At 40.2% G+C, this 19986-nt stretch overlaps 1 protein-coding gene across 4 annotated transcripts; it reads right to left on the bottom strand.

Moving 5' to 3' along the window:
* Positions 1-231: 231 nt before the first annotated feature.
* On the bottom strand, positions 232-12200 carry LOC118117808 (receptor-interacting serine/threonine-protein kinase 2). 4 transcript variants are annotated; one of them, XM_035170377.2, is made up of 11 exons: positions 11625-12200; positions 9865-10018; positions 8373-8528; positions 7570-7727; positions 6940-6989; positions 6668-6775; positions 5585-5670; positions 4338-4439; positions 4075-4171; positions 3597-3824; positions 232-2567 (listed from the first exon to the last, which is right to left on the bottom strand). In XM_035170377.2, exons 1-11 carry the CDS (start codon positions 11825-11827, stop codon positions 2170-2172), a joined length of 1740 nt encoding a protein of 579 aa, XP_035026268.1. In that variant the 5' UTR covers positions 11828-12200; the 3' UTR covers positions 232-2169. The 4 variants fall into 4 exon arrangements, with proteins under 4 accessions (XP_035026268.1, XP_035026267.1, XP_035026266.1 ...); XM_035170376.2 differs by having other exon boundaries at positions 4359-4439; positions 6668-6829; XM_035170375.2 differs by having other exon boundaries at positions 232-2564; positions 6668-6829.
* Positions 12201-19986: the final 7786 nt, after the last annotated feature.

The following is a 19986-nucleotide window of genomic DNA, read 5'->3' on the forward strand; positions in this document are numbered from 1 at the left end:
AGCAGCTTCTGTCCCTTTCAGCGGCCGCAGGTTTGGTTTCGACCCAGCCCCTCGCTGTATGTCATCCCCGCTCACTCTACCCCTTTTAAACTCTGTCCTGTTAAAATTAGGGCTAGATACAAAGAAAATATCATTATAGGAAAAGTGTTTTGCTAAAAAACTATATATGACCTTTGGATTATTGTTACATACAAAGAAATCAAGAGGAAAGATGATGACAGCAGGCAGAAGTAAAAACAGAATACCAATTTTATTGATGAGTTCGATGCGGTATATGAAAAATCCGAGTTCCTTCACGCCAACTAAAATTTAATTTAACACATAATATCACAGTTTGATAAACTATCTCCTAAATGATAGGCTGCTGTTTTGCACAATTCTACAGATATCAAATAAAAAAATGTTTTTAACAAGAGATCACAGATGAAAATATTTATAAAAACATAAAACTATCATCTACAGTACAAAATATGTTACAACATATCTAGGCTATCAAATTTTTAGCATTTGTACTCTTCATTTGATGTTTGTAAAAGTCCTTTATATGTTACTATAGATGCGACCAGAAGCAGAATATTAGGCACAGTTATCAAACATGAGGCGATACGAGTCCCATATTGTGGAAGTACATTGACCTTGGTGGCCTTCCTGTTGACATTTAAATGACAGTAGTCAGAGTGGAATATTTCTTGTAACAGAGTCTAAGAACAACCTGTTGTGGCTTATTTCTTACCATGTTTTTGAACTGCTATTTACCTTGGAGGTGTACATCAACTAATGCTTTAAAAAAAAAAAGTGCGTCTTTTCATAGAAATTGGAACAAAACAAAAGGTTATTCTGTGATGAATTTTGGATATTACAGAGATAATACCTCAGCTACAATACTGTTATCTAAGCACCTATTTAACAGTGAAAGCACTGATGAGGACACAAAGGCTATTCATGGAAAAACTACATTCACACCAGAGCTGAAACAATTAGTCAATAGACAGAGAATTAAAAATAAATTAATAGTTTCTTCACTTCATTGTCAGTGAAGTTTACTTTACTGAACATTTACTACTTTCATTTTCAGCAGATTAGGCAGCACAGATACAGTAGAAAAGTGAAGAGTAACAAAGTGACTGAACCTACAAGCACAGCAGGTTTGTTTTCCTGCTTGTGTTTTGCACTTGTATCGGCTCAGTAGGATAAAAAAAACTTTCAACCTTAGCTCAGAGCGAATGGAAGAACTGTGACTCCTGAAACCACGAGTCTCAAGTGTCTAAAGTGAATATTATTATAAATACTGAGAGCTGAGGCCACTCTTTAGAAGATTAAACAAATCAGAAGGTCGATTACTTTGTTCCATTTTTACTCAAGGTACACACATGCAGACACACACACACACGCATATCCCCCATTGTGGGTTTTATGTTACGATCTCAGCTTCCTCACACGTCCCAGCCACTCTTTATCTTAACAGTAAATGGAGGAGGACAGTCACATGACCACATTCCAGCAAAACAACTCATTCCTATGTTTCAGCTGAATTACCATAAGCTGTTGACGTTCAAGAACACCACGCTATCAACAGCTGTGAAGCTCTTCTGACTATGCATTTTCTTATGTGTTTCAAACAAAGACAGACTCTCTGATTGGTAAATCAGTGGAATTATCAGGAAACTTAGGTCACAACTACATGATAGTTTAACATAAGATTGCTACAGCAGGAATAAACTTTGTTTTTGCTGCAGGTTTTCCAGCATATTAACAGTCCTCCCGTCATTTACTCAGATCAACTGAGATTACCAAGAATTTTTGTGTTCAACACATATACACACACATAAAGGTTCTAGGCTACATAATCAATGGTAATTGAGTTTTGAAGACAAAGAGGAGAGACATCCAAAAAGGAGTGAAACCCTGTCATATATCCAGTCAGTATGAAAAGACTATAAATAAATCACCTCAGTAAATCCATAACATTGTAAAATAAAAATCACTGATTCAGTCAAAACTTCTTGATTCTGATAAAACAGAATCTAGTCCATCTCTGGTTGAAGTGGAAATTACATTTCAAAACCGCCTGTTACTGTGGCTCCTTTTCCTCAACCAGCCGTTCCTCAGTCTTCGGAGGGAAATACAGAACCTTGTTCACCTAACTGATGACAGCAGAACCACTGGGAGTCAACTGTAGTGGTCTCTACTGCTTGGCTGGGACATGGACAGAGGCGGCGCACTGGGAAACAGGGCGGTGGTCGGGGAGCTGATTTCAGGCGGATACGGCTTCAGGCCCATCTGCTTGTTGTCGTACAGCTTGCGGACGATGATGCGACAGAAGTCTTCGTTGTGCCGGTGACAGTTGTCCAGGAGCTGGCGGACCTTGGCGGTGCGCGTGGGCTGGTTTTTCACGAGTTCGTAATCTTCTTGCATCAGCATGGAGCGGGCCAACAGGGCGTCCAAGATCTGGTTCAAACAGGCCTCTGTCATCTGGGAGACGATATCCTCGCGCTGAGTCGCAATCCACTGAGTGATGGGGCCTAGTGAGGTCGGAGAGTGCTGCAGTGTAGGAAAGTGCTCTGCTGCTAAGGAGGAGAAAGAAGTACGATTCATGTTTTAGTGGTAAAATATGGTAAAATGTGGGATTAAGTCAAGTCTAATTTATTTACATAGCACAAATTCTCATATTTGTTTTACAATCTGAACAACGTATGACAGCCTCTCTTCTCATGCCACTGTTAAGAAATAAACTAACAAAGGAAACAGGGGAATAAAGAAAGAAACATCAGAGCATCAACCAGGACAAACTCCTAACCTATGGCTATCTGTTTGCTAAGGTGGGCATACACTGTGCAAATTTAGAAATGTTGTTCTTAAATTTGCTATAGTCCAAAAAAGAGGCGTCGGCTTATGGCATTTTGGTTTTGCAGAAAGAAAGAAAACTATGTTTGAGGCTACTATGCTGTAAATTGTCACTAGGTACTCTCAGATTTTAACTTCTGTAAGAACATCTTTACCTCCATCTTTTTCTTTCTAGCTGTGCAATTGCCTCATGCCATTAACTACATTTCCTACTATTGTGTTTTGCCATTCGTGCAAATGCAGTGAGGAAAAATAAGAGGATTTTGGGGGAATTGACTTTGAATATGCTTCAACTGTACAGGAGCGTGATGACAGCAGACCAAAGTTTATGACATCTCAGAAATGTATGCGACACAAAACGAAAACTGAAAATCAGTCAGACTTTTAAATAAGTCACACAACTCAGAAATAGGGTGAAAATTCGGCTCAATTCACACATTGTATGTCCAGCTTTACCGTTTTGTGCCATCACACAGTCGACATACGTCTTTCGTCAGATTTCTTTTGGGGTAATTAGCCATTCTAATAACAGGGCTCACCTCCCTGTGCACAAATGTTCACCCAAAACAAGCCTCCCCCTCCAACACTATTTAGTAGGGTCACTGTCACTGTATCCCTGTCTTAGATTAGTTAGGGGATTTGGAGATTACTTTAAAGAAATACAAACAAGCTAGAGAGAATGATAATGGGTGCAGCCCGATCATTCTCCAGGATTGACTCAGCACAGGGGAGTTAACTTTAACTGCTTTTACCTTGTTGCTGCGGATGCGGCTGCGGCTGCGGTTGCGGTTGCTGCTTGAGGGATTGGTCGTCCAGTCGAGTTTCGCACTCGGTAATTGGCAGGCCGGGTTTGATGGGAATATTCCAATCATTCAGGGGCTTGGCGGTCTGGTAGGCGTTGAGGTTGTTTTCTTGGCAGGGGTCCACCAGAGACTCTGGAGGCTCCAGCGGGTGATCGAGGTTTGACGATGGACGGTTATCTGCATAAGAAAGAGCAAAGGAAGAGGTGTGATGTACCCAGGAGATGAATGAGGCTGGTATTGTCAACAGATGTTATATAAAATGTTACATCTGGAACCGCTGAGCTGCTCCTGTGTTGTTTATGGAAAACCATTCTCCTAAATGTTGTACATTAGTACAGATAGTCACAGCAGCTTAACCACATAATCTATAAATGATGCTGTTTTAAACATGTGTTTAAACATAAAACACATGTGATGTTGTCATTACCTTTAGACTCTGCTGTACTGCTACTGATGAGAGCTCCTGGTAGAGATATGTCTGTGTCCTGAGATGAACAGGAGCCTGAGCCAGAGGTGGAGCTCTCCTGTGACAGAACAGTCACTGATATTTAACTTCCACACACACACATTAATAAACACAAAATGTAGACTTTAATTTTGATATTTCTACAGTCATATTAGTTTCACAGCTGATTGTATGTACTCCTCACAGCATATGCTAAACGTAGGTAAGAATGAGAGGTTACTGACTGGCCAGGGGTTGGGCCTGACCTTCAGCGTGGACAGGGATCCCTCGTCGCTCCTCTTCTCACACACGGGCTGAGCCGAACAGCAGCCTATTCTCTGCCTTAACTGTGGAGTGAGTAAGAGGAGAACAAGGGAATGAGTCAAACTGAAACGAGTGGGCAACGATCAAATGTTAATAATGTGCTAAATTTAACAAACCAGAATCAGGACTAATATATACTGTATGAAGCAACTCAAAAAATATACCTTATTATTATTTACTGACCCTTATACATGAAAAACACTGAAAATCTACATCCACACATGGAGGAGAGAATGTATTGTTCTGTGTCTGGAACATAGTCTTTATAAGCGTGATTTAAAGGCTGCATCTTTTGTGTGTTGGAGAGGAAATAGTTTTACGTGTGATAAGGGCGCTTGTCTGAACAAAGGACCAACACAGTTTAACCAGAGTGCAGCAAAGATCACTATAAAATTCAAGTGACCTCAGGATCAACTTCTGCAATACGTGTTTAGACAATGGGGTCACATGCTATATGCATAAAGTTTATGTCGAGCTGTAGCCTAGATGGAAATGTCTGCTGTAAGCATAAACTTAGTAGTTATTGATAGTAGGGATTTTTAGCTGGAAACACAACCGCACCCACAGACACACACACACCAAAACTGAAAAGAGGAAGGAAATGTTAAAGGGAAATTAGGAACTAGAATTTTGGACCCGTCACCTTCTCTTAGGTCACAGCAAACTGCCCCGGATTACACACCAGTTAATATTAAGGTTTTAATCATGCAAACACATCAGATATCCAGCTTTAGTTTGCTACTGCATGTGTCTCGGAACAGGGAGATTCCCTTAAGCATCTATTTAGTCACACTAATATTAGCCAATAACATTGAGATTTGACAGAAGAGAACAAACAAAAAATTTTTTTATAACCTACCACACATGTTCTGCTTCACACTAAGAGTCACACACATTAACAACATAGACCGTGAACATTTTCAATTCCCTACAGGTGGTCAGTTAAATGTTGTGGAGCATGTAGCGGTTCATCTTCAGAAGATTATAACTAAACTTTCCCACTGTCCACATTCACATATCCACCATCTTCCATTAGCTACACCACAGTGAATCAGACCATGAACCACAACGTCCCCAGCTTGCCCCTTGTTTTTGGTTGTAGACTGTCAGCTCTCTACTACTGGCATTAAACACCTTCAAAAAAACCTAATAACAGATTGTGACTGACCTTTGACCTCTGGATCTGCAGCACGGCTTCTAAAAAGTCGATCTCGTCAAAGTTTCTCACCATGGGCTCCAGGTCAATCAAACACTCTGTAATGGAGGTAAAAGCTCTGTTAGCTGGGGGAGAGGTCAGAAACCTGCCACTCTACTGCTAACAGTACTTTTCTTTAGGCTACTTTAAAAGCAAAGCATTTTGCAAAACAACTATGAGTTCATAAATCTGCTGCATGTTCTGATTATCATGCAGCTCATAAAAAGGAGTTGGTTTGGTTATGGATTTAATATGAATACGTGCAGTTTGAACGAATGCTGGGAGAGAATATCATGTTTCAGTGACAGGAAGCTGATTATTAGTCAGAGCTTCGTCAGGGTAAAATTCATCACAAGATGGATTAGTCTGTTACTCAACATGAACAGACCCTCCCAAACTGTGAAAAGGAAATATAATTCAGCAATGTGCACAGTCATTTGAGCAGGTGGAATCTTTTCATATCTCTAGATTATCACTTTATACCTAAAACATACAATATGTAACGTCAGCTGCTAAGGGTCTCACAATCTGAACAATAATAAAAGACATAGTTTGACGATGTTGTGAAGCAGCATGGCATCGAGTGGCTGTCTTCACCAACTTAATCAATTCAAATCGACGTAACGTGATTCTTTACACTTTACACCGCAAACAGAAATTTATAAATGTCATCCATTACAAGTGACCAATATTAACAGTGGAAGGAAAAAACTGCCGAACGGCCAGCTGGCTAACAGGCTAGTAGTGTGTTTTTCCTTCATCAGGCGTCATTTTGCCCTGGAAACTACAGCAAAGACGGGTAAAGGCACGGATAAAACAAAATTAAAAGCGTCAATTACCTTGAATAAAACTGTGGATTTTTTTTCTGGGTTTGAAAATTGTTGGAAATATATTGGATAATGTAAGTACATTAGTCAACAAAATATAAAATATATATTTAGTTATTTAGAAACATTTTAATGAAGAACCCTTGTTACATATTATATCTTTAAGGATGAATTTGCACTATTCTGCCAGAAGTTAGTTCCTGCCATTGAGTTGTTTGCGTGAACTTACTGAGGAAGGACGGTCGTTCGTCGGGACTGTTGGTCCAGCCGCAGGTCATTAAATTGATGAGGGTCCCTCTGCTGGGGATGTCAGCGGGCAGGCTGTCCAAGCTCGTATCTGGACGCATACCACGCAGCACACTGAACATGATCTGCATTGGGTTTGTCACTTCTGAACACACATAAAGTAAACTTAATAACAGGGTGACAACTCAAAACATGCATATATAAAATAATTTAAAAACAAAGAAACGGAAGTGTGATTTAACAAAGACACGTTACCTTCGAATGGTATCTGCCTGGACAACACCTCCCACATGATGATGGCATAACTGTAGTGTAAACATGAAGAGTCAGTCAGGGAAAATTAGGGTTGTGTCGTCTGTTTACTGGTATTCCCCTTCAGACGTCAGGGACTTTACGATGAGCAAACAGAAATGCTGCTCTGAGGAAGTGTGATGACGGATTGAGCTGTTGCAACAATTCAAAAGGGTCTTTTATTGAATATACTTTCGACTTCTTTTGTAATAGCCACGTCTCCCTCCCACTGGCAGATTCCTCAAATGAAACTGGCTGATTGTGCAATCGACAGATTTAGCCTTTGGCAGATATAATTGCAGTGTTGTGTTTTGAAATGCAAAGAATCTAATCCACTGTTTGGCACATCATCTCAACTTGCCAAACAGGAAAATGTTTGACAAACTTTCACTTTATCAGGGTGTGTATTATTGAAGTTAAGTTATCAAGAGCTCCATTTTCTAATTTGGATCATTTGAACATCATGTACATAAAACGTTTTTTAAATGTAACTAATGATATGGAAGTTAATAACCAGATTCAGGGAGCAATTATTGTTGTCCATTCTAATGTCCAATCTTTTTATAATCACGTTATTGGGATCGGTTGTCTCACCTGTACATGTCATGTTTCACATCGGCGCGGCGGCTCTTGGATGGTTCGTACTTCTCCGGGGGCATGTAGATCACTGTGCCACCCATCTCTGTGGGCTTGGAACCTGAGCCTTTACTGACAGAGAGCTGGCGCCATTTTGAAAGGCCAAAGTCTGCAATCTGGACAGAACAATAGGAGGAAGTTTCTCAGAAATATCCGTTTCACAAGATATGTTTTTACATAAAGTCCCCCCCATTCATTTTGAACTGCACTTCTTGTGCATTGCGGGATGTAGTTTCATGAGAATGTATGAATCTTAAATGATCAGAACAACAGCTCAAATAACCCTGGAATATTCACTTTAATATCATGTTTGACAGCAAATTCTCTGAGAGCCTTGAACCAGATAATTTGGGGCTTTTGCTTCACTCAAATAATAACCAAAACAATTTTCTGTTGATTGACTAAATAATCAAGTGAGTCAGTTCTAATCATAAAGTTTTTAAACACAATCTAAAGAAGTCCGAAAACCAAATGAAATGGGATTTACATGATAGGACTATGACACATAATCCAAACTAAACCTCTATTTTTATTCTATCATGTTTGGTCCCTCATTTATCCAGTTGTTGAATAAATTACATGATAAAACATTGATAAACTTGAGGTTAGGGTCCTTTAACACAATTTCTTTAAAATAAAAACTTTCATGAGGCAAAACTAAGGAAATTGTTATGCATTTAAACATGTATTTTGATCACATGAGCAATTAAAATGGAGCCATATTTTGCCAATAAACGGTGTAGAAATGAACACACACACACCTTGACATGAAATTCATCATCCAGCAGTATGTTTTGTGTCTTTAAGTCATGATGTAGGAGGGGTGGGCTCATGTTGTGAAGGAAGTTAACCCCCAGTGCGATTTCATACAGGATCCTCAGTCGTAAAGGCCATGCCAGATCAGGGTATGTGTCTTTCTGTAGGAAGACACAACAGAGCAGATATTTTAAAAAACAAACAAACAACAACAACAACAACAAAAAAAGAAAAACTGAAACATCACATAAGTATTCAGACACTTGAAATTTAGTTTCTATTTGAGATGTTTCTCCACGATGATTTTAGTCGATGATTTGGAAAGGTACACAGCTGTATGTATAATGTCACACAGATGCCAAATCAAAGCATATCAGAGCAAAACTCCAAGCCACGAAGTCAAAGGAAGTGGAAGAAAAACTCAGAGACAGGATTGTATCAAGCACAGATCTGAGGAATGCTATTTAAAAAATTCTGCTGAATTTAGGGTACCCAAGAGCCAGAGTGGTCCCCAATATTCTAAAATGGTGGAAGTGCTGTCGAGGCTAGTCACCCTGACTAACTGATCCATCAGGGGGAAGGGCCTTGATAAGAGAAGTGACCAAGAACCCTGTGGTCACTCTGGTTGAGCCCCAGAGATCTTTTGTGGAAATGAGAGTGTCCAGACAAAAGCATCTCCTTAGTGAAAGTAAAATTTATATCAAAATGATATCAAGATAAAAAATTTCATATCAGTCGATATTGATAATGATCAAGATAAGTCAAATTATTATTTCTTATTTCTGCCCCATAATTAGGGTTTGGGTTTTAAATTCTTCTTTATTGGCAGAGAAGAACAAACACTTTCAGTTACACAGAAAATATTTTCTAAATCGGAGGTATATCCATTGTGTGCTATACCTCATCACTGTGTTTGCATGATGCATAAACATTAAATCGATAATGAACTTATTGCATATTGCTATTGACATAAATTTACGTTGGGATAATAATCGATATTGTTGTATTGCCCCACCCTCAGTGAAAGTTTGCAAAAGCATACCTAAAGGGATTTCAGACTGATTCAAAAACTAAAATGACACTCAGACTTCCCAACACATGGGAATTTCCCGAACCTTACTTCTCTTTTCACATCTTTTCCCCTGCTTTTTAGGGACTGTGACTATATCCAGGTTTCACTTTTGGTTGCCATTTCACAAGCAGGAAGTTACATCATACACGTTCATGATGAGTGACACATTCAATAAAAGAGACAGAGAGAGAGAGATATAGTTTGCCAAAAGCCACAAAGAGTCTCTCTCTTCAGCCGTTCAAGAAACAAAAGTGGAAAAACAAGAACTGTCAATGTTCAATATGCAACTGTGACTTAAGGTTTTTTTTTTACACTGCAAGGAAGATCACACCACTGTGTGTTTGTGATTGGTTACAAATTAGTTCTTCTTTCCTAAATGAAAGAGGAAGCCGTGACGGTCTTAGCCTCTGAGTGCTTGTAGTTACCTCATGGAGCAGCAGGTCCAGAGAGCCATTGCTCATGAACTCTGTGACTATGCAGAAGAACTCGGGCTCGTTGCAGATGCCAAAGATCTGGATGATGTAGTTGAATCTGGCTTTGTGGAGCACCTCGGCCTCCTTCAGCAGGCAGTTCCTCTCTCTGAGACACAGCCAGCGATAGAGTCAGTCGAGTGATGAAAATATCAAAACAGAGATGACATTTGCAGTGTTGTGGATGTTGTGGCTAAGCTTGGGGAAATCATTATCACAATATCAAATCGGGATACTTGTGTATTCTGTATGTAAATAATGACCTACAGTATCCTACTGTCATGTATAACAAGAGGCCAAATTATTTATGTGTAAAACACTTTCATTTTGTTGGTGTGAGCAGGTTGTGCTCAAATATTTGGTCTATGTAAATGTGTAAGATTATAATATTATTAAATCATATCACACTCCGATCTCATTGAAATTCAGCAAATGATCATACCGAGTTACTGCCAATCCCTGACATCACTGCACAGTGGAATACGGGTCATTGTGCTCCTTTACATGTTGAGTTTATCTTGAACCACACCTACAGCACAGCAGACTGTTAATGTGATCTAAGTATAAAACCCTGCAGCTCGTCCAAAGAGGATGTTCAATAATTCAGAGTCAATGTATCAGCTAATATTGACTTATTAATGAAATATTAATATATCAGCAAGAGAGGCCAAGATACTCTAGGGGTAAATATATAAACATTGTCTCCATTATGAAGTGTGTCCATCCGAGAGCAGGCAAGTTGATTTGTATCTGTGAACCATTATAATCAATACATAGGTCATACTTCTTTAAATAAAAATGAAAGTGTTTTATATTATAAAAGTTTTATGGTAAGTGTTTGTTTAAAAGAGAGCTTTTTAACATCCATCTCAAATGTGGATTGTGTTTGAGTGACGGGGCCACAGAGCAAAAAATGTACCCCAAAAGAGCCAATACAGGCGTGGACATGAGCAAGTTACCTTCCACCTAAACTGCAGGAATGAGGAATGAAGTGATGCCAACAAAGATGATATCAAGATGAATATTTTCCAATCTTTCGGTACTGATTATTATCACAATAAATGTCACATTATTAATTATTTCAAGTTTAAAGAGTGATTTTTGCTCCACGGTTAGGGTTGTGGTTATCAACATTTCTTTATGGACAGAGAATGACAAACGATTAAAAAATTTGAGGAAGATCAATTACGTCTCACAACTTTGTTATACTTCGCTTTTGATGGAAATCATATTAAAGTAGTTATTGATATTGTTTGATTGCCCAGACCTTGTCAACCCAGATGCTTCACAGACAGAGAGGTGAAAACAAGGGGGACACTGTGGATTCGATCTGGGCAAACCAGGATATAATATATAGATATAAGTCAATATTTTCAATACAAAGCTTATGAATCGTGTAAGCACAGTGAGGAGGTTCGTGTAAATATTTCTAGGTGTTTGTCAGTCTCTGATCACAACCACAATCTTCACTCAGGAGCAAAACATATTCATCTTGATTAATTTGTGGTCACATCGTGCTGCTCTACTGTGAACACGTTTAAATGTACCTGTAAGTCTAAACAAACATCAGCCCACAGCCCGTGCCTGTACAGTTGATCTGTGACTTTCCTATAAAATGTTACAGTAACAGTGTAAGTTTCTGTTTGAGTGCATATCGCATTTCCTTCCTTAAAGTGTGCAGTGGCCTCTATGGTCACATGAGCTGACCCAGGTACCTTTCTCCCACAGGAGAGTCGAGCTTCAGGCACTTGATGGCCACGGTGGTCCTCCAGTCCGAGTGCTGCGCCTTGAACACGGTGCCGAAGCCCCCCCTGCTCACGTAGTACAGGTCCGTCAGCTTCTGGTAGGGTATCACCGGCAAGGTGCTGGTCAGACTGCCCATGTTCACGCAGCCCAGCGCCGCGGCGTGAGGCTCCATGGCAGCTAGTGAAGATGTGGAAGTGTGCGAAGCCTTATTCCTCCGCCGGGTCCGCCACTGAGAGCAGAAGTGCCTCTTTAGCGGGACGCAATGAAGAAGAGCGCTCCCATTCACACGCGTGTTATAAAGTCACGAAGACCTAGCAGGCTAAGCTAACGACAGTGCGGCGGAGGAGGAGGGCGGATACATAGAGGGAAAGCATCCAATGGCCGGCGAACCAGTTTACTGACGAAACCCGAAGAGCACCCAACGAACCGGAGTTAAATATGTGCGCGTAGACGTCCCCGTGAGTTGATGTGTCGGTACTTCCTGATAGCTGCTGTCAGTCACTGACAGCAACACGGCGCCGCTGTCTGAGCCAGGTGGTTTGTTGTTGCTAATGACGACACGCTTCCGGGTTTTTACCTGCTGCGTTCACGGCCGCAGGTTTTTACCCCTTCAGACAGTTGACCTAGTTTTTCTAATGTCAGGGTTGCTTCTCTAAGCACTCCACCGAGTACACACATACTCTGAGTCCAAAGTTAAGCCACACGTTGCAATATAAGTCCGAAAACACATTTTCAGCTAGTGTTTCAATGCAGCAGTTTAGTTTCACTTTGTCCGCCGCAGAGACACACACTTCCTGAGAGCTTGAACGCATCTGTTATTAGAGGGGATTTTTAACACGCTGGAGTTTCCCACACGTGGGAATTTCCTGACAGAGAAAAGTCTGATCCTGAAAGAGTGTGAATCCCTAACAACACGTGTTCGTTTGAATCTGTTCAAACATGCTTGAAACATGGGAATGGCATTCACATAGTCTAACTTTCCGGGTAATGCATAGGGTTTCTTTTCATTCATTGGTCATTAAACAAATGGAGAGTCACAAATTATTTTATTTTGGATCTATAATGCACCTTCATACTGCTTAGACTTAACCAATACTTTTCAATAATCACTGGGGAGGACTGCTGAACCAAACATCAATCCTTCTCAGGAGAAGAAGTTGAGTAAATATAAGATGGATTGTGTTTTTGAATATATTTATGTCAAGTCAAGAAAGAAAAACAACAAACTGTTTAGGTTTGTTCTGGTTTGTGGGATGCTCCCTTTTCACATGGCTTTACATATCAGAGATATTGGTTGAAATGAATTCAAACTACAATGGCATTCAGTAGAATACTGTAGATTCTGCCAAGACCCAAAAGTCCACTTTAAATTCAAAATCAAGCTGCACCATATTGTGCACACTTACAAATATTGATCCCGAAATGTATCAGACTTTTTTCAGGGAAGAAAACATGTCCTCCTTGGCGTAAGTAATTAAATAATTTCGTGGGTTTTAGCTGATTATTTATCTAAAGTAGAGTCGGGTTTTTTTACCAAGGAGACCGGGAGGATATGTTTTCTCCCCTGTCCGTTTCTTTGTTTGTTCGACCAATTACCAAGAGAATAATTAATAGATTTTGTTAAAAAAATACAAATGTTATTCAAAACTTGAGAAATTCTCAAGTAATGTTGGACCTTGGCGCGCTCAAATGTCTTGAGTAATGTATCAAATCAGGCACAATAACTAAGGTAAAGTTTTCCAATAGGCTATTTAACTTAACCAATGCTCAAGTGATTGTATATAACAGCTGTATAGTTCCTTCAAAAACTTGAATTGAAGTTGTATTGCATCATAGAGCTTCAATCTCATCCTCACATGTGACTCCACCATGTTTCTGGAGAGCTCCACAGATTATGGTCAAATGGAGATGGATCCACATCTGATGTGGTCTAGTTTCTAGCTGTATGGAGGAAGATATTCTTTCAAGCACTGAACTCAGATAATAAAACTCCTCCATTTGTCAACACAAGGATCCTGCAGCAAATCGTTAATGTTATCACCATTGGAACAATCACATCTTCCCTATAGCATCATATCACTTTTTACAAGTTCACTTCAGATTCAGACAAATGCTCTGTCCATAGGTATTAATAAGGGTCTTATGGGTGCTCTGATCACACGTGAACAGCTTTAAGTAAACCAGTACACACCTGCCACCACATGCGTGTTGAGGCACCACTTGTGATCACATTTCACTCCCATGCTCTCGATGTAAATAAACACAAATATTATTATAGTTTGCAAAGAACAAATGTGATGTTTTCCAGCAGGAGGCAGCAATGCGGGTTGTTTCTACACTCCTCATTGACAGGCTGAGGTTCCACTTCATAAAGAGCGTGAACAAGCCAAGTCCTGCCATCTGCTTCTCATCCTGGGACGGAGGAACTAGTTTCCAGGAGGTGGTGAAAACCTTATAGACCTGATTCCCTGCACCATTATCACTTCTTTTGTGGTGACCCCCCATACAGCTCTGTCCAACATAGCAGTGATGACTAGACTGTAAAAGGTAAAAAGAAGCCCAACTCAAGGGTTTAACTTCAAATATCAACTCATTTGAGAAGTTTACAGCTATAAAGGGAATTAGGAAGTAAGATTTAGATTTATGCCAAGTATCTTCAGTATCATGACACTGAAAAGTTTTTCAAAATGTCGTTTTAGTACATAGCCTCTGTCATGCAGGCTCATGCTATAAAACTCCTTTTGCAAAAAGTGCAATATTAAAAGTAATTTGGCAAATCATTGAAGGCAAACATACTTGGAGCCTACTTGACTGGGAGATCACTTCTGAATGAATGCTGGCCATTCATAGATGCATATGTAGTGGTGATGGTAGGGGTCACTCTGAATAAAGAGTTCTTTGTAACATTTATGGGGGAAAACAAAAGGAGGTAAAATCATTTCTCTGCACTTGCACAGCACATGCTACTGACACAAGGATAGCTCTCTCAACGGCCTCCACTTGTTTGGTGCCGCAATGTTTAATAACATGATCTGGTGACGGAACTGTTGCAAAAACAGTTTTGTCTACGCTCCATATTGCGCTCTCATTAAAAGTTGTATCTCTTTTAAAAACCCATCATCAACCATCCAAACAGTGCAACAGGGGTCCAGAAGCACAATTAAGTTCTGGGCAATATTTGACAAGACCCTGCTGATTTCAGATTGTTTGTGAATTCATCTATTCAGCCTATTATACAGTTATACAGCTTTAATGTTGAGTTTGAGCGCTCCTCACTTTCAGGCTGCTCTCTTAGAGATACAGCTGTGGACTTGGACCCAGACCGAGTCTGAGGGAGCAACTTAATACGATATAGTCTCTGGCTTTTCCTTGGTAACTCTAGTGTCAACAGAAACTGTTGTTACACATCTGTTGCTAGTGTAGTTGCACACATTAGCTTGAAAGGATAACTTGGCTTGTTTACTATATTGCGTGATCAGAGCATCCTGCCAAGCCCTGTTCAAATAACCAGCAGATCAGTACAGCATTGCTTGATACTGAACGGCCCAATCTGATTCAGCTGAAGTCCTGGCAATAACATTATAAGCAACCCTAATAATGCAGTACTTCAAACAAGGAGTTTGAATGATGTGAGTAACACAGCAAGTGCAACAAGAGTGCATCCTTTAATATCAATACAGTGGAAAAACCTGTGTGTCTTCATCAGTGCCACAGGAAACTGATCTATGTTCACCTACAATCCAAAGAGGGAATCTCTTCAAGCTTGGTGAATTCCATAGGTCTTTTTTTTTGTGTCTGTAAAAGGTCTGCAAAGTTTTAATGAATAAAGAGTCATCGAGCACAGTGGTAGGAGAAGGGATAGCAGGGCTGTGTTGTTGTTTATACTTCACAGATGATTTGTGTGACAGCAGGATTACGCAAAAACTGCTTCACACATTTCCATGAAACTTGTTGGATGGATGTGACATTGGCAAAAGACAGAACCCATTAAATCTTGGTGTGGATCTGGACAAGGGTCTGGACCTGTTGACCAATCTTCCAGGGAATAATTCTTGGATCTGAATGAAACTAATCTGGCATATTTAGGCGAGTGATATCTATGAGTGTGTGTAATTTGGTGCTGCTTGATTGAATGTAAGTGGACTGTGTTGAGCCTTAGAGGAGGTATATGCTTGACCGAGTCTAGTTTGGTCTTATACACATCAGACTTCAGAAACAATACAGACCGCTGTCATCTCCAGAAGTTCTTTGATGACACAGCCATCGTTGGTCGTGTATCAGAGGGAAACGAACCGGAGTATATGGGGGGGTCATCACTGACTTTGTCCACTGGTATGAACCGAATCACCTATACAACAACGCCACCAATACAAAAGAGATGGTGATTGACTACCTGGGTGTTCACCCCAACAACAAACTGGACTGGTCCATAAATACAGACGTCCCGTACAAGAGGGGCCAGAGTCGTCTCCATCTGCGGAGACTGAGGACACTATTAAGGACTTTTTATGTAACTGTGGTGCCTTCTGCAGTGTTCTACGCCTTTGTTCGACTGTGGGTGCGGATGCACTGAGACTGACAGAAAAAGACTAAATAAACAGATTAGGAGAGCCAGCTCTGTCTTGGACTGCCATCTGGATTCCACTGAGGAAGTGGGGGAGAGGAGGATGTTAGCAAAGCTGAATTCCATCATGGACAACACCTCTCACCACCTACATGACACCGTGGGGCCCTTAGCAGCTCTTTCAGCAGCAGACTGCTCCACTTACAGTGCAAGAATGAACGCTTCCGCAGGTCCTTCATTCCCACTGCTGTCAGACTCTAAAACACCATCTGGAATGAAAAATAAAATACTGCACTGGTTATGTCAGTCTATTTACAATTTTTACACTATTTTTAACATAAAATAACGTTTTGCACATTTGATTTGCACAATTGATTTGCACATTTGATTTGATTGAATCTTTTTTATTCTATTGCCTTTTTATATTTCTTTATTCTCTTGTACCTCTCTCTGACCTTCCTGCTGCTGTAACAACTGAATTTTCCCGGCATGTGGATCAATAAAGTTTTATCTTATCTTATTTTTTCTTTTTAAGATTTAAGATAAGATGGTACACTTGTCCTACATGTGTACATTCTTATAATTTAATGAGTTGTAAATCACTCTGCTTTTACGTGTGCATTATATTTTAGTTATGTAAAACAGGTGATTTGTTTTAAGACTGCTTTCACACCATAGTAACATAGTTTTAATAGCATCGTAACCCAGTTTTAACACCATAGTAACACAGTTTAAACATTATAGTAAAGCTGCTAGTTACAGATACTTCTGCCAGGAACTGACATCCAGTCAGCTCTTCATGGATACAACAATTCCTTATCTCAGTTAATACAACATAGCTGTTGGTATGGATGGTACCACATGTCCCCTCACTTTCTTCCTCCTCTCCAGCTCCACTGATCTCACCTGTTTTCCATTTGCAGTGGCTGGAACATCCCTGCCTACCTGAACACCTGAACACCTGCTCCTCATTTCCCTCATATGCTCCCTGCTATTTATACCAGATTGTTTGCTAGTCTCTCTGTGATTCTCTTTGTGCTGCACCTCCAGTGGACTGCCGTTCTTTCTAGGTAGTTTGTCCATCAACCTCAAATATCTTTATTCACTGTGTCAGCCTGTCGGTCTGTGCTTGGTCATGTAACAAGTCATTGATTATTACCTCCGCAAAGGAGGTTATGTTTCCCGAGCCGGGAATTGAATCCCTGTACTTCTGATTGGTGGACGACCTGCCTTACCTCCTGAGCCACAGCCACCCACACAGTAGAAGTGTATTGTCACAAAATAAAAAAACCTATTAATCATGAGTCGAATCAATGGATAATTGATCTTAATCTATCATCTATCATGTTCTTCAGTTCCTCAGAGATCTCAGATTTTCTCTCATTCCTGCAATAATAAAAATTCCTACTTTTATTGCTTGTGAACCGCAGCATGATTTGACATCAGAGTCAGATTATGTTCGTGGAGTCACACTGCCTCCAGCTGGGTATTTCTCCAAATGTCCAATGTCAAAGAGGAGATGTTCCATGAAATAAAAATCTGTTTCTTGCAGTGAAGTGAGTTATTTTATCTTCACCAATTTCAAAGAATTGCATAAAATTCCTAGGTTTCATTGTCAAGAGGAAGTTAAATCAAATATTGCATCATTATTGTTCAGACTGTGGATGTAGATCTTCAACTTAAACTATCACTGGACTTTAATTTATGTCTTCAAAAACACACTAAATCTTCCCTAAAGTGGATTATGTAAGAACATGAAAAACTCTATCTATAAAGTTCTGTGACATCTCATATAAAAATGATGAATTTCAGGTAAAAACGTGTCCCGTTTGCTTCCAAGTTTTTTTTATCTTGCTCGTCTCCTGTTTCACATTTTTGAGTTTGTGTTTAGTGGTTAACACTCCAGCTCCAAAACCTCACAGAGAAGATCACCACTCAGGGCCTTTTCTTTCAAAGCAGAACTTTGAACTGTTTTTTCATGGGGGACATCCTGCCATGTCACAGTGGGAGAAGCAGGTGTTAGTAATAAGATGAACAGCGGCTCTCGGTCTGACAGTGGGCCGGCCGCTGAGTCCGAAGCAGCGAGAAGGAATTCAGTCGCGATTGCTTTTATCATTCACACCTGGGCTTCGCTGACTGACAGCTCAAAATGGTTTCTGTGAGAACAACCTGTCAGACTCAATAGTCATTATGTATTGCTGCAAAAAATCTGAGATGGGCAGCAGTTCTGAGGTCTGGATCTAGGCACTACTGAATCTGCTTTAAATGTCCAACACATGCACAGTCAACCCCATGCAGGTATATTCACGTACTGTGCGTGAATAGATCTAGTTTGAGGACTGGGCTTGAATGACACCTGCCTGAAACTTCTGCTGCAGCTTGTTATGATGAGAGAAGCTACATCAGTTATCAGTCTTATTTAAGTTTGTTGACCTCAGGTAATTCCAGTGAAGCTCCACCTAAGCCGGAGCGCTGGTTTGAACCATAGTCTGTATATAAAGATGGACAGCATGGCTGCTCCCCAAAAGTGAAGTCAAAGCATCTTGACCAGCACCTGGTGGCTGGCTGAAGGAATGGTCATAAATTGCAATTTGTTAGATGGGACATGAATCAAACTAAAGAGGCATTGTACAACCTCAATTACACTTTTCAATGAATGGAACTTTTACCTTGGTCCCGGGCTGAAATATGTTTGTTAGGGTTGTGCCTTGGACGGAATCATCACTGGGAAAGGTAAAATGCTTCAAAGGTCAAAGCTTTATAAATACTTGTCACAACAATGAGTAGCCATGGGCTCCTGTCAGCAGTAACACAACACTTTTACATGGACACCAACAATCTGACAAAATGAGTTGCAAATATACCATTCATATCCCTGTCTGCATATTACAGAGCATTGTTCTGATGACGACTCACATCAACATTACGCCCTACTATTTGTTTACACTGGAACCCAGGTCATGTGTCATCAAGCAATTAAAATTCGGTGTCGATGTCGAAAAAACTCCAATAGGATGATAGAATGTGATCAAAACGTATACATGTCTACATAATGTGACTAAGGGCAGAATACTCCACATGTGTTGATTTGATTATTGCTTATGCTGAGTGTGGTCTTATTCAGGTTAAGGTAATCAGAGTTGTTGTTTACATGACAGTGTCTTATTCATTATATTGTCTTTATCTGGTTAATATCAGAATATTGGTGTCCATGTAAACGTGTCTGGAGAATGTTTTAATAAAAGATTCCCACAAAGCAGGAGAAGCCATTAGATGACATCAAAATGTTGACACAGCAGTCAGTGTCATTGAGAAATGTCCGTCAACACTGATAGTGGACCCCAGGTTACGATCTAGCGAGATTACTGTTTGCTAAAAAAGCACATCAGAACCCCCATTTGACTGCAGAACAACTTCAGGGATATTAAGCAGACTCTGGAGAGGTGGTGCATGGTTCCTCTGTGCAGGGACACCTGTACAAATATGACTTTTATGAGTAGGAGAAAACCTTTTCGGCCCCTCACCACAAAACTCTGCATTAGTCCCAACAAGGCCTGTGGACCCCTGAAGTTAAAATTTAAGTTTCTAGGTGCAGTTAGCAAAGGTATGTTTGGAGATGAAAGGAAAGAGAGTTTCGTGAGGAGAACACGTCTCCAGCTTTGAAGCACCGGGGCGGCTCATTAATACACCGCGCTCGTTTTGTAGCCTGTATCCAGCAACATTTTGCTGGGAGTGTGAAGAATGGATTCAATTAAACTCCAGTAAAT

The sequence above is a fragment of the Hippoglossus stenolepis genome, chromosome 11, assembly GCF_022539355.2.
Source record: "Hippoglossus stenolepis isolate QCI-W04-F060 chromosome 11, HSTE1.2, whole genome shotgun sequence".
Lineage (NCBI taxonomy): Eukaryota > Metazoa > Chordata > Actinopteri > Pleuronectiformes > Pleuronectidae > Hippoglossus > Hippoglossus stenolepis.

Coding starts and splice junctions, on each gene's coding strand:
- LOC118117808 (XM_035170374.2), bottom strand. CDS start 11,827: ATGGAGCCTCACGCCGCGGCGCTGGGCTGCGTGAACATGGGCAGTCTG. Junction 4,440..5,584: donor TGCAGATCCAGAGGTCAAAG/GTCAGTCACAAT, acceptor CTCACTCCACAG/TTAAGGCAGAGAATAGGCTG. Junction 3,825..4,074: donor CAGTACAGCAGAGTCTAAAG/GTAATGACAACA, acceptor TTTCTTATGCAG/ATAACCGTCCATCGTCAAAC.